Source organism: Peromyscus eremicus, chromosome 11 (assembly GCF_949786415.1).
Source record: "Peromyscus eremicus chromosome 11, PerEre_H2_v1, whole genome shotgun sequence".
NCBI classification, from domain to species: Eukaryota; Metazoa; Chordata; class Mammalia; order Rodentia; family Cricetidae; genus Peromyscus; species Peromyscus eremicus.
The window spans coordinates 41,357,847-41,382,189 of record NC_081427.1 but is presented as its reverse complement, the minus strand read 5'-3'; the positions used below and the strand labels follow the sequence as shown (position 1 = coordinate 41,382,189).

The window sequence follows — 24,343 nt, the reverse complement described above, 5'->3', positions numbered from 1 at the left end:
CTCATTCTACTGAAGAATAAAATGTAGTTGTCTACATAAACCATGTAAAGATGTAAGGGACCTTGGTCAAGACTGGAAGCCAGGAAAAGTCTCATTATGTAGCCCAAGCTGACCTCAAACTTAGCTTTCCAAATGCTTGGACTGTAGGAGTGTGCTACCATGCCTAGCTAAAACAAGAATGATTTGTGTGTTTGCTTTGAGACAGAATCTCACCATATAGCATGAGTTGGTTTTGAATTTGATTTCAGATCCCCTCAGCCATGTAGAAAGTTAGACACAGGCAAGCATGCCCATGACCCCAGCTCAGGGGGCAGGTGGCAGATGGGAGGAACCTGTGAGCTCCCTGGCTAGCCAGCCTAACTGAGCTGGTGAGCACCAGGTTCAGGGAAGAGAACCTGTCTTTAAAATCAGGTGGAGAGATGGCTCAGAGGTTAAGAACACTGGCTGTTCTTCCAGAGGCCCTGAGTTCAATCCTCAGCACCCACATGGTGGCTCACAGCTATCTATAGTGGGATCTGATGCATAAAGTTGTACATGCAGACAGAGCACTCATAATCTTAAATAAATAAACAAATCTTTAAAAAAAATCAGGTGGAGAGTGATCAACCAAGTCATGAAGTCACCAGGTGGTGACCACTGGGGAGTGGTGGTGGTGGGGGGCACAGGATCTCTTAGTTCAAGGCCAGCCTGGCCTACAGGGTAAGTTCCAGGACAGCCAAGGCCACACAGAGAGTCCCTGTCGTGCACACACAGGCAGACACACTCACCCAGCCCCATGCACACACATGAATGCGCATTCACATAGCACACACGACCGAAATAAAAAATCCAGACCTTATCTAAGTACACCTAAAGTTCTATCAGACTTCAATTCAATAAGAAAAAGACCTTGTATATAAAAAGTGGTGACATAATCCATCAATCTAAAGAGAGTTATATTAACCCACATGGAAAGAAACGTAAACTGAAGGAAGTCAGGGCAGGAACTCAAGGCAGGAACCTGGAGGCAGAAACTGAGGCAGAGGCCAAGGAGGAATGCTGTTTCCTGGATTTCTCCCATGGCTTGCTCAGCCTGATTTTTATACAATCCAGGACTACCTACCCAGGGGTGGCACTTCCCACAGAGGGCTGGGCCCTCCCACATCGATCCTTAATCAAGAAAATACCCCACAGTCATGCCCACAGGCCAATGTACGGAGGCAGTTCTTTATTTGAAGTTCACTCCTCCCAGATGTCACATTGACACAAACTGAGCGGCATAGTGAGAAAGCTAACGTCTCACAGTCTGAGGTGCAGACGTCTCGGTGAGGAAGGTGTGGTGAGGAGGCCGGGCTCAGCTGTTTTCCTCCCATTTCTTTATTCTCTATCTGTCCAAGTGGGGTCACGGCACATGTGTGAAGGACAGAGGGCAGCTGGTGGGAATCTGTTCTCTTCTTCCACCACATGGGTTCTGGAGAGCAAGGTCAGGTCTTCAGGCTTAGTAACCATTGTCCTTACCCTCTGAGCCTCTTCGCCTGCCTCTTTCCCCGTTTTTATTCAGTCTGAGGCCCCAGACCACGGGATGGTGCTGCCCACATTCAGTGGGTCTGCTGTCCGCTCAAAATTCCCTCACAGCATCTCCTCGAGATGTCTCCTCAGTGAATTCCAACTGCACTCAGGTTGGCAGTAAATATTAACCACCATAAAGGGTAAACCCTTTCTGTGGTGATATATTGCGTCCCCCAATATACTGTGTACCCTAATAAAACTTACCTGGGGTCAGAGAACAGAACAGCCTCTAGATTAGACATAGAAGCCAGACAGTGGTGGCACACACACCCTTAATCCTAGTATTTTGGAGGCAGACATCCATCTGGATCTCTGTGAGTTCAAGGCCGCACTGGAAACAGCCAGGCATAGTGACACACATCTTTAATCCCAGGACTTGAGATCTCATGTCTTTCTTGGGAAAGACTCACACCTTTAATCTCAAGAAGCATAAGGGTATATAAGGCGTGAGGACCAGGAACTAGAGGCTTTTAAGCTTTTGGGCTTTTAGCAGCAGTTCAGCTGAGATCCATTCGGGTGAGGACTCAGAAGCTTTCAGTCTGAGGATTTGTAGAAACAGGATCGTATGAGGAGTTGTTGAGGTGAGGTTGACTGTGGCTTGTTCTGCTTTTCTGATCTTTCAGCATTCACCCCAATACCTGGCTCTGGGTTTTTTTTTTTTTTTTTTTTAATTAATAAGACACCTTTCTCTTGGCTTTTCTATCTCTGAGCAGCCACCGGCACCCCTAGGCTTCTGGTGCCCATCCTAACCCTAACCCAACCAACGGGCTAGTAGAGTCTCCTGACATCCAGTCTCTCTGGCATTGACTCTTCTTCTTCCACATTTGAGATTTTTTGTTTTGTTTTGTTTTGTTTTGTTTTGTTCGAGAAAGGGTTTCTCTGTGTAGCTTTGTGCCTTTCCTGGAACTCGCTTTGTAGCCCAGATTGGCCTCGAACTCACAGAGATCCGCCTGCCTCTGCCTCCCAAGTGCTGGGATTAAAGGCGTGCGCCACCACCGTCCGGCCACATTTGAGATCTGGTGACTGCACTCGATCCCCTCAGATCATGCAGGAAAATCTCTGAAGTCAGTTCATCTGCACCTTCATCTGCCTCTCCCTTGGCATGTAATGAAGCCCATTCCTAGGTCCCAGGATTAGTGGCCTTAGTAGGTTCCTAGCCCCACACAAAAGGGAAAAACTCAGCATGGTGGCTCACGCTTGCAATGCTAGCACTCGGGGAGGAAGTAGAAGCAGAGGGGCGCTGTAGATGCAATTCTGAATGGTCTTATTAAATGAGAAACACAGAACCAAATAAAGAGTTAAAAGCCCAAGAGGTCAGAGCACTAACGAATAGCCTTTAGCTTACTGGCCGCTGCAGTCCTTCCCCTGAGTAACAGACCTACTTCCTGTGTGTCTGTATTTTTATTGACTTTCTGTTCTGCCTTCTCATTGGCTGTAAACCCAACCACATGACTTCCTCATCACTGCCTGTCTATACAGACCTCCTGGTCTCTATGGTTGGTATTGGGATTAAAGGCAGGTGTCACCAAGCTGGCTGTGTCCTTGAACACACAGACTCTGCCTGCCATGTGATCAGATTAAGGACGTGTGCTACCACTGCCAGACTTCTGCTAAATGGCTTGTTATTAGCTCTGACCCCCAGGCAACTTTATTTATTAACATACAAATAAAATCACATTTCAGCACAAATAAAATATCACCATAGGGTGAATATCTTTAGGGACCATCATCCTATGGAGGTGACTAGCTACTGTGCTTTGACTAAAGAGTTTCTTTTTTTCTTCTTTTATTTTGAACCTGGCTTCCAAGGATACCTGATCACACACATACCATACACACAAACAAAAAAAATAAATAAAAATAAACCTAAAAAGGGTCATATAAATAAAAAATATTGATGGTGATTTGTTTTGTAATAACAAGATTTAGCACTGGGCTTGCTCAGGTAACTATGCACATGAAAATGGCCGAGCTTGTCCATATAAAGGAATATTATGAGCCTACTGAGAAGAACTAGAGCCCAGTGGTGGTCGCACATGCCTTTAAGCCCAGCAGAGAGGGAGGCAGAAGCAGGCGGATCTCAGTGAGTTCGAGGCCAGCCTAGTCTACAAAAGAGAGTTTCAAGACAGCCAAGACTGTTACACAGAGAAATCCCATCTCAAAAAAAAAAAAAAAAAAAAAAAAAAGAACTAGATAGCTGGAAGTGGTGGTACACAACTTCAATGCCAGCCACTTAAGAGGCAAGGGGGCGGATCTCTGTGAGTTCGAGGCCAGCCTGGGCTACCAAGTGAATTCCAGGAAAGGTGCAAAGCTACACAGAGAAACCCTGTCTCGAAAAACAAACAAACAAAAAAGAGGCAAGGGGGGCGGGGTGGGTGAGTGGGAGTGAATATTCCTGAATTCGGGCCAACCTGATCTACATAGTGAGTTCCAGGCCAGCAATGGTGGGGGCAGAAAAAAGAAAGAAAGAAAGGAAGGAAGGAAGGAAGGAAGGAAGGAAGGAAGGAAGGAAGGAAGGAAGGAAGAAAGGAGGAAAAGAAACAAGCAAAACTAGCTAGAGTTGTATGTATGGTTTTGAAAAGATGACTGTAGATTGATAGGCATGAATGATGTGATTCCATTTATTGTAAATACATACATAGGTACACAAGGAGAAGAAAAAAGCCTAACATATGCATGGATCTATCTGTGTCGGTCACTGTCAAAGAAGAAAAAGCCGTATCTGTGGTTTGAATGGAGACAATGTGAACATTTCTGAGACGTTCTGCTCTGCAGGTGCGGGAGAAAGTTCCAGAGCTAGGAGGAAGGGGGAGGTACAGATGGCTGTGTTGAAACCCAGGGCTTGGGGAATCTGAGTCCGCAAAGGAAGAGCAGTTAGGCTGGTTCACACACGGAGGGCCAGGCGCCGCAGCTGCAGGATGGGAGCACTCTGGAGATACTCATGGGATCCGTTAGCCAAGCGGAAGCCATCAAAGATCCTAACAGGAAGCCAGAGAACAAAGGAGACGTGTGGTTTGGGGGGCGGCAGTCCCAGCTTCAAGACGGGGCTGAGATTTGGCGAGGGCTTTAATAACAGTCACAAAAGTTTGCATGGAATCAGGAGACATGAAGAGAAGCATTATTAGCGGCTCAAACCAATCTAATGATGTCGATGCTGTCACCTACAATTTAAGACCAAGGGATCTGTGCTTTTTTTTTTAGGGTAAAAAAATTGACTTAGTTACTGCAAAGAGACCAGCAGGTATAGTGTTTCTCGGGAAGACTGGGAATTTATAAAAGAAAAAAAAACTTAGCAGAGGATGCGGCTTATTTGGTAGAGCACTTGCCTAACACGCATGTGGCCCCGGGTTTGAGCCACAGACCCACATTAAAGAAACGCCAGCATGGCAGCTCATTCTTGTAATTCCAGCAGCTGGAAGGTGGAGGCGAGAGGATCCGAAATTCTAGGTCATCCTCAAGTACATAGTGAGTTCAGTAACAGCCTGGGCTGCCTGAGAGCCTGCCTCAAAAACAAACAAAACAATAAAAAACAAAACAACAACAACAAAACAAAACAAAAACAAAAAACACCTAGGAGCTCTTTCTCAGTGCTTGACGGGATTACAGTGTGTGTACAAGTCATGTGAACAGTCCTAAAACAGCCACACAAGGAAAGGGAGAAGTAAAGAAAAACTAAGATAACGGTATGCGTCCTTGCCCTGAGGCTGCAGAGGTCTGGGGTAGGAATGGGTCTTGCACAGTAATGTGTGCAGCCGAGGGCTTGCATTGCTTTTAGAACGGTTCTGTAGCACGTGGCAATTTCTCTGTAAAGTGGGAGGACTGGTACACAAAGAGTTGCTTTTTCCTTCCTCTACGCTGTGTAATTGATTTTTTTGTTTTGTGTGTGTGTGGGGGGGGGGGCTTGAGGGCAGGATCTTATGTAGCTCAGGCTGGCCTCACACTTACTACATAACTGAGGTTGCCCTTGAATTCCTGATCCTCTTGTCTTTTCCTCCCAAGTGCTGAAATTACAGATGTACATTATCACATCTGGCGTGTGTGTGTGTGTGTGTGTGTGTGTGTGTGTGTGTGTGTATCACACACAAAAACCCTACTGGAAATTCTAATATAACCATCATGTTTTTAAAAATCACAACCCACAAAGGAAAGAAAATAAATATCCTTTTTCCAACCCCAAGAGAACCCCACAACTTCTTTACACTTACTGAGTTAATTATAATAAGATCAGTTACAGCTTTAAGGAAATCGAAACTGAACCTTCCATGAAAATGAAGAAACAAGATTTCTCAAGACATCAAGAAAAACAAGAGTTAACTACCTTAAGAGGAAGAGTTATACAATAATAAATCATTGTAGTTACAGATCAGGACGTAGCCAGGGACTTTAAAAAGCATACTAGCCAGAATCCATTTCGAGACGATAAGGAGCACAAATGTGTCAGGATGGGCCCTTTACCCAAGCCTGACTAATATTTGCTCTTTAGCATGTTCAAGATAGCTGCATGGTCAAGCATCCATTTTTCATCCTTAGGTCTATGACAATATACAGTGGCCAGCTCACTGTTCTGTAAATATAAAATGTCAGCGTGGATATTGCAATCTCCCAGCGTTCCTGCTGCTGAACATGCAGCTTCTGATAGAACTACATTTTTAACTGAGGCTGGTATCATGCCCAGATTGTGGGGACCCTCAAAAGATCACCACGGAGATGGAATCCCATATGCAAAAGCAAAGAGCCTTTATTTCAAGCTTGGAGCTTGGTCTCTCCGTCTAATGCAGGGGTGTGAGCAGAGAGCCCCAAGCCTGGGCAGGGTGGGGTTTTTATTATAGCAGAGGTTGGAGTGAGGGGTCCTGAACCCCCTGATTGGCTGACATTTGTCTAGGGGTGAGGGAATGTTCGGAAAGTCAGGTACTTCCCCTTAGATGGAGGCCCTCCCAGGGTGGGGTCAGCTTATGGCTTCTCCTGGATCTGGATGTTGCTTTCCAGTAAGCCTGTCACAGGAGCTGTGTCTGGGCCTCAGCCTGTCACGGCAGCTGTGTGGTTTTGGGCCCCTCACAGCTGGGTCAAAGCCACTGAGGCTTGTGTTCTTTTTTTTTTTTTTTTTCTCGAGACAGGGTTTCTCTGTGTAGCTTTGCGCCTTTCCTGGATCTTGCTCTGTAGCCCAGGCTGGCCTTGAACTCACAGAGATCCGCCTGGCTCTACCTCCCGAGTGCTGGGATTAAAGGCGTGCGGCGCCGCCGCAGCCGCCGCCGCCGCCGCCGCCGCCGCCGCAGCCGCCGCCGCCGCCGCCGCCGCCGCCGCCGCCGCCGCCGCCGCCGCCACCACCACCACCCGGCAGCTTGTGTTCTTGTTGGGCTTTGGATATTAAATCTACTATAACTTTTCAAAGTAGACTAGGCTTGGGGGAGCTTGAGGTGAGAGGGGAATTTTTCTGTTTGAGATTGAAATAGCCCCTGCAGCATCCTTGAATGAACTGGTGGGGCATCTGAGTAATCCCAGCATCAGGGACAGCAGTGGAGGGAGGCTCATATGTTGCTGAATTACAAAGATATCAATAACATATATGCCAGCTAGAACTCATAGCAGTGAGCTCTTGTGAGATGCCAGGGCCATATCTACTTGGTTTGGGAAGAAGTCTGACGATTCCTATTTATTTATTTATTTGTTTGTTTGGGTTTTTGAGACAGAGTTTCTTTTTTTTTTTAATTTTTTTGTCTGTTTTTCCCCCTTTTTTTATTTAAATTTTTCCCCATTTTATATAGCAACCACAGTTCCCCCTCTATCCCCTCCTTCCACTTACCCCCCACTTTCACCCCACCTCACCCCCCCATCCATCCCTCAGAGATATAAGGCCTCCCATGGGGAGTCAACAAAGTCTGGCACATCAAGTTGAGGCAGGACTGTTATGAGTTATTACTCAGGGGGACCCCCGAGGGTACCCTGAGAGTGCAGGGAAACATATGCTGGGCAGATGCAGGCCTTGCAGGCATGGTGGCGGTGAGGACAGCAGCCAGTGAGTCACAACCCAGCGCTGCATCCACGTGGAGAGTTTATTGTAATAGGGAGATGAAGAGAAAGACAGGAAAGAGAGAGCGAGAGAAAAGAAGAGAGGGAGGAGAGAGAGAGGGAGAGAGAGAGAGAGAGAGAGAGAGAGAGAGAGAGAGAGAGAGAGAGAGAGAACACCTTGTGGGAAGAAAAGCAGGAGAGAGAGAGAGGAAGGAAAGGAGTTTTTCCTTAGAATGAGGCTTTTAATGTCAGGATGCAGGGCGGAGCCAAGGGGGTGGGATTTCAAGGGGCGAGTTAAAATATTAACAAGGACCAACCCCCCCCCCCCCTTATCGAGACTGAGCAAGGCATCCCTCCATAGGTATTGGGCTCCAAAACTCCTGTTCATGCACCAGGGATAAATCCTGGTCCCACTGCCAGGGGCCCCACAAACTGCCCACACAACTGTCACTCATATTCAGAGGGCTTAGTTCGGATCCATGCAGGTTCCCCAGCTGTCAGTCCAGAGTCAGTGAGCTCCAACTAGCTCGGGTCAGCTGTCTCTGTGGGTTTCCACATCATGATCTTGACCCCCTTGCTCATGTAATCCCTCCTCCCTCTCTTCAGCTGGACTCTGGGAGCTCCACCCAGTGCTGCTTCCATCACTTACTGGATGAAGGTTCTATGATGACAATAAGGTAGTCATCAATCTGATTACAGAGGAAGGCCAGTTCGGACACCCTCTCTACTATTGCTAGGAGTCTTAGCTGGGTCATCCTTGTGGATTCCTGGGAATTTCCCTAGGACCAGGTTTCTCCCTAACTCCATAATGGCTCCCTCTATCAAGATGTCTCTTTCCATGCTCTCCTTCTCTGTTCCTCCTCCAACTTGACCATCCAGTTCCCTCATGTTCTCTTACCACCTCCCCTTACTACCTCCCCCCCCCCCCCACCCAATTTACTCAGGAGGTCTTATTTCCCCTTCCTAGGTGGATCCATGCACTGCACGAGACAGAGTTTCTTTACATAACTTTGGCTGCCCTGGATCTCGCTCTGTAGACCAGGCTGTCCTCAAACTCACAGAGATCCACCTGCCTCTGCTTCCCGAGTGCTGGAATTAAAGGCGTGCACCACCATCACCTACGTGGCTTAAACTGACGATCCTTTGGCCATGGAAACTGTTAAGGTTCTGGAGCCATTCAGAAGCAATATGGAGCCTTCAAGAAGAAGATGCTGAAGGGTTAGCATGCCTTAAGGTCAGAGTCTGTGCCCTGGCAACCTCAAGCTAGGCTCCACCACCCATCCTCAGCAGACCCACTAAGGAGACAGGAAACAATAAAATGTAGAGAAAGGATTTTTGTTTCATTGTAGCCACATTGGGCAGAAGAACAAATAAAGAAGTCCAGTGAACCCAAAGAAGTCCAGTGAACCCCAAGAAGTCCAGTGAACCCCATTCCAACTTCTAGAGTTTCAGGTTCAATAGAAGGCAAGCTAAGCACCACTAAACTAAGCAGTCCCGGTTAAGGTGTGGCCCCGCCATGATGGACCGCACACAGTCTCAGTTTCAGTCTCTCTGAGAAGTTGTCAGAACCGTGAGACATCTCTTCCTGAGGCCAGTTCCTCCTGGGGCTAGCGCCAGGCTTCAGCCTTTACCTTCTTCTAGCATGAGGCCTCCTAGGGGAATTCCAATTTCTTAGGCTCTATTGCTTCACTAAGCCGGCTGCCAAAGGGAGGGGCACAAGTGTCTCTCTTCAGACCACTTAAAGAAGGTTCCGCTCCACAGGCATGCACGTAGAAGGCTTCTCTTCCCTGATGTCCCACAGTGCAGGTGTTCCTTCCCGGTTATTTATTTAACTGATTAAATCGTTAATATGTGAGACAGAGTCTTACTATGTAGCCCTGGCTGGCTTGAACCTCACTGTGTAGACCAGGCTGGCCTTGAACTCACAGAGATCCACCTGCCTCTGCCTCCTGAGTGTGCTACCACATTGGCCATGGTTGGTTATTTGTTGTTGTTGGGTGGTCTCTGCCTCTCTTTTCTTGTCTGTGGTGCAGGGAGTGGTCCATGCTAAGTCAGCATTCTACCTTCTAAATATTACCTGTGATGCAGCCAGCATCCTTTTCTGAGAAGGGAGGGGTCCTCAGAGTGGGAGGGTAGAGGGTAGAAGTTTCGAATAGCTTCCAGGAGGAATAAGGAAAAGTCTAGAAAAACATTTACCAAAGCACTTTGGAACTTGGAGGAATAAGAACTGTTATTACATAGTGTGTGTGTGTGTGTGTGTGTGTGTGTGTGTGTGTGTGTGTGTGTACATGTGCGTGAGTGCATGCATGTATGTTCATGTGTGCATGTTTGTGCACAGGTGCTTATGCACATCTGTGTATGTGTGTGTGGAGGCTGGAGGTTGATGCTGAGTGTCGATGCTGGCCAGTAAGTCCCGAGGATCCTCTCGTCTCTGCTTCCCCAGTCCTGGGGTTACAGGTGCAAGCCACAACGCTCATGTTTTAATGTGGGTGCTGAGGATCTGAACTCAGGTCCTCACGCTTGAGCAACAAGCTCTTTTGAGCTGAACCATCTCCTCTGGCCCCATTTTTTTTTTTTTGTGGGGGGGGTGTGGAGACAGAGTCTCATGTAGCCCAGGCTAGCCTATAACCCATTATGTAGCTAAGAATGACCTTGAATTTTCTCATCTTTCTGCCTCCACCTCTCAGGAGCTGGGCTTACAGGCAAGTACCACCAAGTCCAGTTTATATGGTACTTGGGATGGAAACCGGGGCTCTGTGCATGTTTGGCAAACACTGTAGCAAACAATCCACAATTAGAGAATTTCTCAGTCCTCTTCAAGGAGCAGGCGTGCAGGGACTAAGAGTACAAAGGGATGGATGGAGCTGGGGATGAGATGGGAAACAGAGGGGCAAAAGACAGTGAAGTCAGGGCAAGACAACCCCAGAATAAAGCAGGAGGACCAGGGGCTATAGGCCAGCCTGGGCTACGTAAGAGCCTGCCAAAGCAAAAGCACAAACAAACCTCCGGTGGCCCTGACACAGACTCAGAAAAGAAATTGGTGAGGACAGAAAGGGGGTGGGGAGAGTTAGAGGAAACCCAGGTGGGGGGAGCACTCGGGTAGCTCAAAGGCCAATGGGAGGACTCAGATGTGGGAGCTACAGAAGGCTGTGGTCAGAGAGCAACTTTCTGGAATGTAGAATCAGAGGTGGAGTACTCGCTGATACACAAGGCCCAGGTGTGCCCAGGGGAGGATGCAGCTGATGTGGAATAAAGGTCACCGCATAATATGCCAACTCAAATCCCGGGTGTTGAACGACTTGTATCTGTGGGCTTAAAACCCTCGGGCGGCTGACAGATATCAAAGAAAAAGAACCCAGGAGGATTGCTCAGGGTTCAAGGCCAGCCTGGACTCTAGAGTGAGACCCCGGTCTCCAAACACAAACAATTAAACCAAGCAAGTAGCACAGAAGCAGCGAGCACACAACTGAAATCCCAGCACTCAGCAGGACAGAGGCAGGGGGATGGCTGCAACTGGCCAGCTGGCCCCCCCCCCCCCCAGAGACCCGCAGTGAGGGAGGGAGTGAAGATCAGGAAGGAGAGGGGGAGAGAAGTCTCCTAGTGGGATCTGCCAACTCTTACAACCACCAGATCCCATGGTTCTGGCAGTGGCTCCCATCTGGCTTACCGAGGCAGCAATAACACCTTTTGTATTATCCCTATTCCTGTTTGGTTTTGGAGATTGGATTATTATTATTACTATTTTTATTTTTATTTTTTTAATAATTTATCGTTATTTTATGTGCATTTGTGTATGCATGTATGTCTGTGTGAGGGTGTCAGATCTTAGAGTTACAGACAGTTGTTAGCTGCCATGTGGGTGCTGGGAATTGAACCCGGGTCCTCTGGTAGAGCAGCTGGTGCTCTCAACCACTGAGCCATCACTCTAGCCCCTATTATTATTTTTAAAGCTACTACAAAAGATCTGTAAAATCTAATGCTTTGATTTGAATGTTTAAGAGAGAGACTCGGGAGGACCAGGAGAGATCCACCCCCTCCACCCCCGCACGCCCGGCCCCCCAGCTCCCCTGAAACAGCACTTTATGGGGGAAAGGCTGTGTGCCCCGGGTCTCTCAAAACTAAAGTCTTATTTTTAAACCAGGGCAAGTTTGAAGTCCAGGAAGTATGATCTGGAAAATAACACAATGATCTGGATTCGATTCTTAGGTCATTTAGCTACAGCAAGCAGTCAACCATCGCTGAACTGGCTTGGATCGATTGTCTACTCACCTTCTGGCCTGGAGGTTTGTCCAAGGTCAACTGTGTAAGGAAGGAGAACACTGAGGAAACTTCACAAAATAGTTCTTCTGTTTCTTTTTGTGAGATGATTCTTCTGTGTAGCCTAGGCTTGCCTCTGCTTCCTCGGTGCTGGGATTTTAGGCATGGACCACTGTGCTCAGCTTCCAGAGGGCTTTAGACCCAAGCTTGCTGAGTATTACCCTTGCTTCTGCCTGTAAGTGGCCAATATTTATTTATTTATATTTTACACACACGCACACAGAGGGAGAGAGAGAGAGAGAGAGAGAGAGAGAGAGAGAGAGAGAGAGAGAGAGAGAGAGAGCCCATAGGCGGAGCTTAGAAGACAACTTTTGGGAATTGGATCTCTCCTTCCAGTATTAATTCCAGGGATTTGAACTCAGGTCCTCCAGCTTGTGCAGCAAGCACTTTGACTGATGAGCCCTCTTGCCTTCCCAGCTGTCAGTTTTCATTTTGATTTTGATATTCATCATTTTTGTCCATCTGAGATACTTCTCTTGGAAGCTGAAAAAATTCTGTCAAGGCCTAGCAGCTGGAAATCACCTCTCTCTCTCTCTCTCTCTCTCTCTCTCTCTCTCTCTCTCTCTCTCTCTCTCTCTCTCTCTCTCTCTGTGTGTGTGTGTGTGTGTGTGTGTGTGTGTGGTTTTTCAAGACAAGATTTCTCTATGTAACAATCCTGGCCTGTCATAGCATCTGCTCTGTAGCTCAGGCTGGTCTCAAACTCACAGAGATCCGCCTGTCCTGCCTCCCCTGTGCTGGGATTAAAGGCGTGCACCACCACGGCCCAGCAGAAATCATCTATGACAAACGCAGTTTCACTTACAAAGTCTTTGGCAGGATCTAGTTATGTAGGCTAGGTTGGTTTTGAACTCACTATGTAGCCCTGGCTGACCTGAAAGTTGAAATCCTTCGTCTCAGCCTAGAAAGGCGAAGTTTTTGTTCTCTCTTCATGAAAGAAAAAAAATACTGAATATAATTATTTTGTATTCTATGTCCACGCAGAAATCCTGGGTAGCAAGGACAGAACCTAATGTATCCTGGAGTTTGGGGGGGGGGGATTTATTAGAATTTAAATATCAAATTTATAATTTGAATTAAAAAGATCCTTTAATTTACACAAATGACAAATGAATGAACAGAATTATAAACTCTATCTAAAAAGGGAGTTGGAAACAAAGGAACAAAGATTAAAATCTACTATGTTTAGAAACACTGCCTCTGACCCGAAGAAAGCCTATAACTGAAATTTAAAAATGTATTTTCTTTTTGAGACAGGGTCTTACTTTGAGGCCCTGGCTCTCCTGGATCTCACTCTGTAGCCCAGGCTGGCCTTGAACTCACAGAGATCCTCCTGCCTCTGCCTCCTGAATGCTGGGAATAAAGGACTGTGCCACCATCACTACTGGTAAAATTTTTAATTTTTAAAACTAATGGATTTAGATTTTGTCGTCAACAGGTGACAAAACTCAGTTTAAATATATATTGGATGTAGTCCTCCCAAGTCATTTCAGAGGAGAAAAACAAAACAACAACAAACCAATGTCCATGCCAGAATAACAGGAATTTTGGGGAAATTACTTGGAAGTGAAAAGTATGCAAATGGCAGTTTTCTTACAAGGTCAATCGACTGGAGAGTGATGGGGAGGTATACCTTGGGGTGCACCTTCAGGTTACATCAAGGCCAGGCTTGGGCTGTAACACCCCGGATTGCCTGTGTGTAAGGGGAAACAAGTGTCATTGTGGAAAGTCTAGGGGCTGATAATGTCACCTGGATTGACATTGCGTGCTTGCTGTCAGGCTGTGAGTAGCAATAAAGAGGAATGACCTCTCTCCTGCAAATGAGTCACCAGGCTGTTTTATTTCCATGAGGGCAACACCTTCCCCTCGGTGTAGAGAGAGCCAGGAGGTGCACACTTCCCAGAAGCAGTAGACGTTGCTAAACAAATTAGATTTCTGTTATTTGGCAGCAGGCGCCAGCCTGGGTTCATTGAGAGTAAGGCACACCCAGGTGAACTTATTTTCAAGTAGGCAGAGGGTTTTGTTTTCTCTGTGGCCCTGATTGAACTGGAACTATGTATCGGAGGATGACCTTGAATGTCTTATCCTCCTGCCTCTACCTTCCAGGTGAACTACCAAGATTGGCATCTCTCTGTCTCTGTCTCTGTCTCTTTGTCTCTGTCTCTCTCTGTTTCTCTGGTTCTGTCTCTATCTCTGTCTCTGTCTCTCTCTTTAAAGGGTTCAAGCTGCCCTTGAGCTGCTGATTCTCTTGCCTCCACTTTTCAAGTACTGGGATTGGAGATGTGCACTACCACATCCTGCACAAAAATGTTACACATATTTATGGGGGGCACAGTGTTGAGACTATTGATAAAAATGATCATGATATTCTTGTGGATGAATCCAAGAAAGTCATACCATTACCTGGATTAGATTAAGAGCTGCTATAAAAACAGTGGCCACATGTCTTTAGTTAATTGGCTTGTTTTGACCTCTATGGATTTTGTAATTTTATATAGGATTCAGGAGTGTTCACTTAAAAAAATCCAAAACTTTTTTTTGTTATTTATTGTTTGCAAGTGTGTATGTGTGTGTGTCTGTATCACAAGTCAGTGAATGAAGAGGAAGGAGTTGGAGGTTCCACACCCCTGAAGCATGCTTCCAGTGACTTAAAGACCACCACTAGGTCCACCTCTCAAGGTCCTACTATCTCCTACTAATGCCATCTTGAGAACCAAGATTTTTCCCATGGAGTTTTGGGAGACACGAAAACCATAGCCAGGAGAGAATTAAGGACTCCATTGACTGTCCAGTAATTTCTTAGAAGATAAAATGTGGCATGGGTTTTTAGATATATTTACATTTAAATTGCAAAGAATCATCTCATAAAAGGAATTTGAAGGGGACCTAGAATGCAAAGACTTCTCTAAAAGGCAATAATTGAGTTGAACTTGGTGCTGCACACCTGTATTCCTAGCATTTGAGGGGCTAGGGAAGAGAGATCATGAATTCAAGACCAATCTGGACTGTGTGCACTGACTAGACCAGCCTGAGCTCCATGCCAAGGCTCTGCCTGAAAACACTATAAAATTAAACAACCAAAAAGTGATAGGTTGTACTCACTTTCAACTATGTTACATAGCAGTTTGCCACTAAGAAAAAGAAATAAGTCAAATGGTTGCAGTAATAAAAAAACAAGTTAGAAATGGAGCCTGTGATGGTTTGAAAGAAAACATTCCCCAGAAGCTTGTAAGGAGTGGCATTATTGAAGGTGTAGCCTTGTTCAAGTAGGTGTGGCCTTGTTGGAGAAAGTGTGTCACTAGGGGTGGGCTTTGAGGTTTCAGAAGCTCAAGCCAGGACATATGTCACTCTCTCTGCCTGCCCCCTGCCGATCCAGATGTAGAACTCTCGGTTCCTCCTTTAACACCATGTCTACCAGCGCCATGCTTCCCACCACAATGATAATGGACTGAACCTCTGAAACTGTAAGCCAGCCCCAATTACATGTTTTCCTTTATAAGAGTTGCTGTGGTCATGGTGTCTCTTTACAGCAGGAGAACACTGACTAAGATAATTCGCAAGAGAAAGGGAGAATTCAAATTCTCTATCATGGGATCTCTTATTATGTCTAATATAAACCCTAACCAAGACAGAGACCATTGTCTTTCCATGATGCAAGCACAACACATCACCCTTACTTACAGCCATTGGTCTCCATTACTGCTCTAGAAGTTTTGGGAATCCAAGGCTGAAGCAATCTAGGTTGCTCTAGGAAACTCTTGATTTTTTTTCAGGGGAAAAATAAGATAATTGTTTTTTCCGAGATAGGGTCGCATGCAAACTAGGCTATCCCCCCAGCTCTCTAGGATGACCTTAAACTCCCAAACTTCCTGTCTGTACTTCCCCAGTGCTGGGATTACAGGTGTGGACCACTCTCAGATAACTCTGTACTGGAGTACCACAGCAGTGGTTGTCCTCTGATCTCCATGCATGGATCATGATACACACACACACTGTCACACACACACATACACACACACACACACACACACACACACACTGTCACATCATGCAAATAATGATGATGATGATGATGATGATGATAATTTGTATAAGGAACTCAGCCAATCTCATGTTTTATGTGGGTCAAGTAGAGAACTGACGTTTATGGCCAGCAGGTATTTGGTACAAAGGACCATCTTCAAGTGCCAGAGGCAAAGTGTATGTAATTGGAAATCTCATATTCAGAAACTATATGGAAAATGGTTAGGATTAACTGGTTTGTCAAAAGCAATAGTGTGCAATAAGATTGGAAAGATGGATTGGAGCAGAAAAAAACCTGCTCTATTAAAATCAGTGGGAAAAGACTCTTTTCCCCCACAAAATAGTAGAGTTTCCTGTTGGGGGAATGTCTTTCTGTACGCTGTGAAAATATGTTGCTCTGATTGGTTGATAAATAAAGCCATTTGACCTATGGCAAGGTAGCTTAGAGGCAGGCAGAAAATCCAAACAGACAGACAGGAAGAGAAAGGCAAAGCAGAGGCCAGTTACCAGGGAAGGAACAACATACCAGCAGACCAGTAAGCCACAGCCATGTGGCAACTTATAGATCAATAAAAATGGGTTAATTTAAGATATAAGAGCTAGCTAGCAAGAATCCTGCCATGGCCATAGTTTAAAAATAATATTAGCCTGTGTGTGTTTATTTGAGTCCGAGCAGCTGCTAGACTGGTGGGTGTGAGAGATTTGTCTTGACCGTGGGCCAGGCAGGACACAGGAAAAATGCTGTGGATATCTAGCTACAAATGGCGCCCAACATGGGGCAAGAGTTTCCACCTAAAACCCGAGTAAAAAGATACTAAAATGGAGCTAAAAACAGTTCCTAGTTGTCTCTTTCAAGTTAGAAGCAGCCTGCATGTTTGACCTACTATCTACTATGGCAGGTTCCTGGCATGCGGGCGCTCGACCAGCAGTATGGTGGGAATGAGGCCTCTGCAAGTGGCACATTAAGCTGTGTGGTGGATTTAGCCTTTGCTAGTACAAAACAAAACAAAACAAAAAAAAAAGAGGTTTCTGGGCTATACGCTGCTTGGATAAAAGCATGGACCCACAATGGCTGAAGCTGAAGTGGGCGGAGCAAACAGCCACAGCGCTGTTTCAATCTTAAAATGCTGCAGTTTAAAGCAATAGGCTCAAGATAATATAAAAAAATAAGCCACGTAAAGATGGCTACCACACAGAGAATCTGGATTATGTTCTCTTTGATATTCATAACCGAAGAAAAACATTTGATTGCAAAAGCTGTTGAGTTATGCCAAAATGTATATTTTAAAGGTACCTTGACTTCAAAATTTGGATATAAGGATATGTTGCTTTAGAAAGGAGGCTCTGCTTTTGTTCCCACAGAAAGCCAGAGGCTATGGATTTGTTCCAGATTAAGATACATCAGGTTTGACCAGCCAAGACCCCCTGAAGGTCTCCGATGACACCATGGCCCAGATGATCCAACATCCAGAATGGTTTGAAGGCAAATGGCTCAGACAATACAGCCTCATAGACTATTCCATAATTCTAAAATTTTCTTTGTTTCCCCATAAGATACAGCGCCCCCCTCCAGCAGGAAGTAGTAAGAGAAGCTACGCCCAAATTCCCAAATTATATGTAATTTTACTTTGTTAAGGTTAAAACCTTTTTTTTTTTTTTTTTTTTGGAAAAAAAAGAAAAGGGGAAGTGCTGTGGATATCGTTCTGTATAAATAAAACACTGATTGGCCAGTGGCCAGGCAGGAAGTATAGGCGGGACAAGGAGAGAGGAGAATTCTGGGAAGTGGAAGGCTGAGAGAGAGAGACACTGCCAGCCGCCACCATGACAAGCAACACGCGAAGATGCCAGTAAGTCACGAGCCACGTGGCAAGGTATAGATTTATAGAAATGGATTAATTTAAGATATAAGAACAGTTAGCAAAAAGCCTGCCATGGCCATACAGTTTGTAAACAATATAAGTCTCTGTGTTTACTTGTTTGGGTCTGAGTGGCTATGGGACTGGCGGGTGACAGAGATTTGTCCTGACTGTGGGCCAGGCAGGAAAACTCTAGCTACAGAAAACTTTCAGCTACAGTTTCCCAGCATGCCTTTGTCTCTGACTCCACTCTTTACTCCCTATCATCACTCTCCAGCTCTCAGCACTGGGGACTGGCTGTCTCCTGCTGCACAGACACACCCATGACCCTGATGTTGTTCACATCTGCTTTGCACCTTCCCCGTGCTCTTTCCAGAGCCCAATCCCATCTGTTTCTCTCATATTGTGTAACAACTATACCTTGCATGCTAACTCAAGGTATTTGCATTTTCTGGAATAGTCTGTGCACAGAAGTAGGGTAGTCACAGAAGTGACTCAAACAATTCCTACCAAGAAAGGCAGCCAGGGTGGGGAGAGGGAAAAACAGAGTACAGTGTTGTGGGGCTTTCAAAATCCAAATGCTCTCATAGGTTGTTACCTGATGCTTTTTTCAGTTTTGACATTTTAAGAGTGGACATAAGTAAGGATTCCTGAATTATCCCTTCATCTTGGGGATTATTTTAGTCAGTGTTCTATTGCTGTGAAGAGACACCATGACCATACCAACTCTTGTAAGGGAAAGCATTTAATTGGGGTTAGCTTATAGTTTCAGAGGTTTAGTCCTTTATCATCATGGAGTGGAAGCATGGTGGGAAGCAAGTAGATCTGGTGCTGGAGAAGGAGCTGAGAGTTCTACATCCAGATCTGAAGGCAGCAGGAAGATTCATTGGGCCTGGCTTGAGCTTTTGAATCTCCAAAGCCTACCCTCAGTGACACACTTCTTCCAACAAGTCCACACCCCCAATCCCTTTCAAGTAGCCACTCCCTGATGACCAAGTATTCAAATCTATGACCCTATGGGGTCCATTCTCATTCAAACCTTCACAGGAATGCTGTGCCCAACCTTATCAGATGCATGAAAGTAACTGACCTCTACTATTGGATGTTAAAATACATCCAAGCTTGGTGTGAACCAAAGGGTGACCATTGGTGCTTGACAAAGTTCCAGCATTTTGGCATTGCAGACCACATTCTTTTTTTTTTTTTTTTTTTTTTTTTTTTGAGACAGGGTTTCTCCATGTAGTTTTGGTTCCTGTCCTGGGTCTCGCTCTGTAGACCAGGCTGGCCTTGAACTCACAGAGATCCACCTGGCTCTGCCTCCAGAGTGCTGGGATTAAAGGCGTGCACCACCACCGCCCAGCTGCAGACAATTCTTAAGCACCTTTTTACTTTTATTTTTAATGATTCTGACTATTAATGCCTTCCCTTTGGGAAATTTTGTATGGGCTTTGGTAAAGGATGAAAATGTGTATAATGGTAGCCTCTCTAAACAAAATAATTCTTTGGAAAAAATCCCTGCCTCCTTGGAACCAAGAATTCCATTGTGCCCTCCTAATTACACCAAGAATAGGAAAGTTAGAGATTTACTAGACACACCTGATCCTAAGGATGAAATGCCTATATTTTAGATCCTTAGCCTGAGGCCATTAAGGGCAAGAGTTCAGTTAATAAACACAGAAAATCAGAATGGTACTGTATAATAGGAAAAGAGTAAGATATCAGGACCTTCCCTTTTCTGGACCATTATGAGGGACCAGTCCCATACAGCAAGACTAAGAAGTTATAGTACAATGTCTGCTCCCCAGAAGAAGTCCTTTTCCCAAGGTCAGGAATTTGGGTCTCCATTCCCTGGAGGGCTTGAGGAAAGTTCCTGCATGATAAAATAGTCCTTCTTATCTCTCATAAGAGGAACTTGAGGCCCTTTCATTAACAAATGACTGGTGCCTATTGTCAAGGTCAATGCTAGATTCCTCACCCCTTGATCTCAAGCCAGAGCCCAATTTACATGCCCCTTTCCTCTCATTTAATCTTTTGTACAATAAAAGGTGTAGTCTTTTTTCAATTAAATGCTGCTTGGCAGATCATGTCCCTGCCCCTTCCTCCCCACCACCCCCCACTCACATCCTCTTTGGGACTTGAAACACCCCCCACCCAAGGAGGTCTTAGGCACAAGCTCAATAGTTTGATTTGTTTCTTTGGATGCTTAGGGTATCACAAGGCTACACTTGCTGTTGGCTTCTCCAAAGACCAAGAGTATGTGCTGGGACAGACTGTGCTGCCGGCCATTTTGCACAGAAAGAGATCAGGTTGTGGAAGGTCACTGTCCACCCCAGCTCTTCCTCTAGCATCATAGGACCTATGTGCTGTCATGGATCTTCACTGTGGTGTTAAACTAACCGTCTTCCAAGAACCACTGATATGAAGATATACTGGAAGCTTTAATGAGGCTTGACGTTCCAAAGAGGCCTGCTTACTTGCTTCTTTTCCTAATTGAGCAACTTCACTTCAGTAATTTTAGTGTTTTGTGCACTGTGTGGTTAATGTACCTTATCCATGGAGTGAGTCCCTTAGGAAGAGTGTACACGGCATTTTCCTCTTCATTAAGAATAGTGAACCTGAGAAAAATTCTTTTGTTTGACTGTAAACCATGTGATTTGTAAAATCATACTTTGCATCTCTCTTAATTTCTGTAAGACACACCCCAAAGAGATTGTAATAAAGACCAGAGTTAGGACTGTGCCTGCAGGTGTATCAAAAAGGGAGCATTTTTTAAAAGTAGACACAGTCACTTCAAAAGTGACCTTAGCTACTGTGTAAATCCGATGCACACGCATAGGAAGGAGGCTAGATAGATGCATTGTCTGCTGCATCTACAACGGAACTGTCTAGCGGGTTAACCCTGCACAATTGCTCAGTGGAAGACTGGAGGTTTAATGTAGGAAGTGGGGGAATTTAAGATGTCTCAATGGGCAAAGGTAGTAGTTGCCACATACGCCTCACAAATATATCAAAAGGTTGATGAGAGGAAAGCATAAAATTCATTTGAGTTCTTAAAATTTTACTCTGTGTGTGTGTGTGTGTGTATGTGTGTGCATGTGTGTGTGTGTGTGTGTGTGTGTGTGTGTGTGTAAGCCAAAGGTCAACATCAGTTGCCCTCCTCTATCATTCTCTGTAGTGGTATTTGCTCCACCCATGACCTTGGGCTATAGGGCCCGAAGGAGGCGGTGCTTCTTGTCATTGTAGTGACTTCTCTTCCTGGTAAGTAATCTTCAAACACTTCAAAGACTTACAGAATATGGCATTTAAAATTTGTTTTAAAAACTTAGACTTTTCTGGACAATGAGACATGTCTGCTCCTGGCAACACTGATTTACTTCAAAGTGGAAGGTGGGCATCAAAGACACTCCATATGGAGTTTATCTTCTTGGCAAAACTGACCATTTGGGCAAGAAACTGCTCTTGCCTGGACTGCTTGGCAATATGTTGTATAGACTGGACATACAGGACCCATGGGGAAATAGCCACTAAACTTTGCCTAAACAGGGCAAGATGGTCCTTCAGGTTTCTGACTCACAGAGATACTGCCAGACATTCTGCAGGACACAGGGAGAAGTGACTGATGAACTTTGCCAATAGGCAAGACAAGTCTTCAAATTTCCTGCTTCACTAAAAGTCTGCCAGAGCCTCTAGGCCTGTAGGCTGAAGATAGATGCTGCAATGTTACAGAGGAACCTTGGGTGACTGTCCAGGTAGCCAGATGTCTCTCTCATTTCTAGAATTATGAGAGTTGCTTGCAATGTACTTCCTATTTACTCAGGTAATAGTATATCCTTCTGGGGTCTTTGATGGAGTTGAAGTCTAGATAGTTATAATTATAGTCTGCCTTAGTTATGATAAAAGATAAATTAGATATGAAACTTTAGACTCACAAAACTAAGATAGATGATAGAATATTTTCTTTAACTTTGCTAAATAGAAAGACTAGATATTGTAACTATAATTCTTGCTTGATAACTGTTTTGTTATATTGTAATTTTACTATGTTAAAGTTAAAATCTTCCTTTTTGATTAGACAGAAAAGGGGAAGTGCTGTGGGATGTCTTTCTGTACGTTGTGAATATGTGTTGCCCTGATTGGTTGATAAATAAAGCTGTCTGGCCAATGGTGAGGCAGAATAAGGTTAGGTGGTACATTTCTACTGGAGAGAGAGGAGAAGAAAGGAGAGTGGGGCAGACGCTGCCAGCCTCTGCCAGGAGAAGCAAGATGTGAAAGAACAAGTAAGCCACGAAGCTGCGTGGCAATGCACAGATTAATAGAAATGGGCTGAGTTCAGTTGTAAGAGCTAGCTAGTGAGAAGCCTGAACCATTAGATCATACAATGTGTAAGTAATATAAGCCTCTGTGTGTTTACTTGGGTGGAACACAGGAAAACTTCCAACTACAACTTTCCATATTATTTTATTTATTTTTTGTTTTTGAGACTACTCTATGTAGTCTCAGAACTTGCTGTGCAGACCAGGCTGGTTCGAACTCACAGAGATCTTCCTGTCTCCTCAGGGCTGGGATTAAAGGAGTGTGCCACCGTACATAGTTGTTTATTTTTTTTAAATTTATATTTATTATTACTGTGCATGGGTATGGTGTGTGGCATGTCGGTGCATCTGTAACATCACACACATATAAAGAGTAGAGGACACTTTTGTGGAGTTGGCTCTCCCCTTGAGGGGTTTGGGAATCAAACTCAGATCATCAGGTTTGAGAACAAGAACTTTACAAGAACTTTGATGTGCTGAGCTCTCTTGCTGGGCCTCCATTTTGTTTTCTTGAGACACAGTCTCTCACTGAACGTGGAGCTCAATGATTGGATTAGACTGGTAGGGAGCCCCAGGGATGACTCAGTCTTACCTCCCTAGCACTAAGATTATAGGTGTGTAACACACCTGATTTTTGTGTGTGTGTGGGGCGGTTCTAGGCATCTTGAACTCAGATTCTTTTTTGTTTGTTTGTTTTTGTTTGTTTTTCAAGTCAAGATTTCTTGGTGTAGTCCTGGCTGTCCTGGAACTAACTCTGTAGACCAGGCCGGCCTTGAACTCAAGAGATATGCCTGCTTCTGCCTCCAGAGTGCTGGGATTAAACCGAAACTCAGATTCTTTTTATCTATTTTGTTGTTGTTGTTTTGTTTTGTTTTTTGAGATAGAGTTTCTCTGTGTAGCCACCCTGGCTACCCTGGAACTCTCTCTGTAGACCAGGCTGACCTCAAACTCACAGAGATCCACCTGCCTCTGCCTCCTAAGTGTTGGGATTGTTAATATGTCAGTTCTCTCCAAAATGATACACAGGTTTGATGTAATTCTATAAAAATCTTATCAAGGTTTTTTTTTTAAGAGTCTGTTTTATTACTGGACAAACCATACCCTCCATTTAAACATGCCCACTTCTCCAGGTTTAAAGTGTTGAATCCATCTGGTGGGATTGATGGATGACCAGGATGCAGTATAAGCCCTCAGTCATGTCATTGTGTGAATCCTTACACACTCGGCTTGGGGGCTTGGGGATTTAGCTGAGTGGTAGAGCGCTTGCCTAGCAAGCACAAGGCCCTGGGTTCGGGTCCTCAGCTCCGGGAAAACAGAAACAAAAACAGACTCAGCTTGGTTCTCCTCCAGTGTCTTCTCTCGGAGTTGCACCTGACTTTGTTACTGGTTTCCATCCGAGTCCATTGAATAGGAGGTTTTTGCTTTTGTTTCTTGGACAGGAAGTGCTTGATTCTGAAATTCTTCTGAGGAGACATGGCGGAAGCCGAGCCAGGTGTAATTGAACAATCGCGGAAGGAAGGAGAAGAGCCAAGCCTTTTCCTTTTTAGGTAGACATTTCTTAAGTTAATTGAAAAATGTGAAATGTATGTGTTAAAAGCCAAAGATTCATAGCAAATAGTGACATGACCTGGAAGAATTGACTTTGAAACATTAATTTACCAGATGTCAAGAATTAATCCAACTGGGTATGATCGTGCAGGACTGTGCTGGACTGTGATCCCAGCACTCGGGGGTCTGAGGCTAGCTCAGGCCACACAATGACTTCCAGACTAGCCTGTGCTATATGGTAAGACTTTGTCCATAAACCAAAACAAGTGAGAGCATAAACAGATCAAAACATATTACCATATTCTCCTATATACGTGTTATGTTTTTATGTGTTATTTAATTTTTTTCAATTAAAAAAATTTATTTATTTTCTTTCTTTTTTTTTTTTTTGATTTTTTTTTTTTTTTTTTTTTGGTTTTTTGAGACAGGGTTTCTCTGTGTAGCTTTGTGCCTGGAACTCGCTCTGTAGCCCAGGCTGGCCTTGAACTCACAGAGATCCACCTGGCTCTGCCTTCCGAGTGCTGGGATTAAAGGCGCGTACCACCACCGCCCGGCATTTTCTCTTCTTTTTTTATTTCGAGACAGGGTTTGCCTGAGTAGCCCTGGCTGTTCTAGAACTCACTGTGTAGATCAGACTAGCTTCCAACTCAGAAGTCCACCTGCCTCTGCCTCCCAAGTGCTGGGACTAAAGGCATGTGTCATCACCAACCAGTTATTATTTAAATTTTTAATTAA

General features: G+C 44.9%; 1 protein-coding gene across 1 annotated transcript; it reads right to left on the bottom strand.

Moving 5' to 3' along the window:
• Nucleotides 1-4,432: 4,432 nt before the first annotated feature.
• LOC131922038 (large ribosomal subunit protein eL39-like) lies at nt 4,433-23,535 on the bottom strand. Its single transcript, XM_059276761.1, has 2 exons — nt 23,387-23,535; nt 4,433-4,526 (listed from the first exon to the last, which is right to left on the bottom strand). The coding sequence occupies exons 1-2, from the start codon at nt 23,533-23,535 to the stop codon at nt 4,433-4,435; spliced, it is 243 nt and encodes an 80-aa protein (XP_059132744.1).
• Between the last annotated feature and the right edge of the window lie 808 nt (nt 23,536-24,343).

What these genes read in the sequence shown, in the direction of transcription:
- LOC131922038 (XM_059276761.1), bottom strand. Translation starts at nt 23,535, where the DNA reads ATGTCTCCTCAGAAGAATTTCAGAATCAAGCACTTCCTGTCCAAGAAA. An exon ending in AGGAGAACCAAGCTGAGTCT is followed by an intron (nt 4,527 to 23,386) that starts GTTTTTGTTTCT and finishes GCTTCCTGTTAG; the next exon opens with GATCTTTGATGGCTTCCGCT.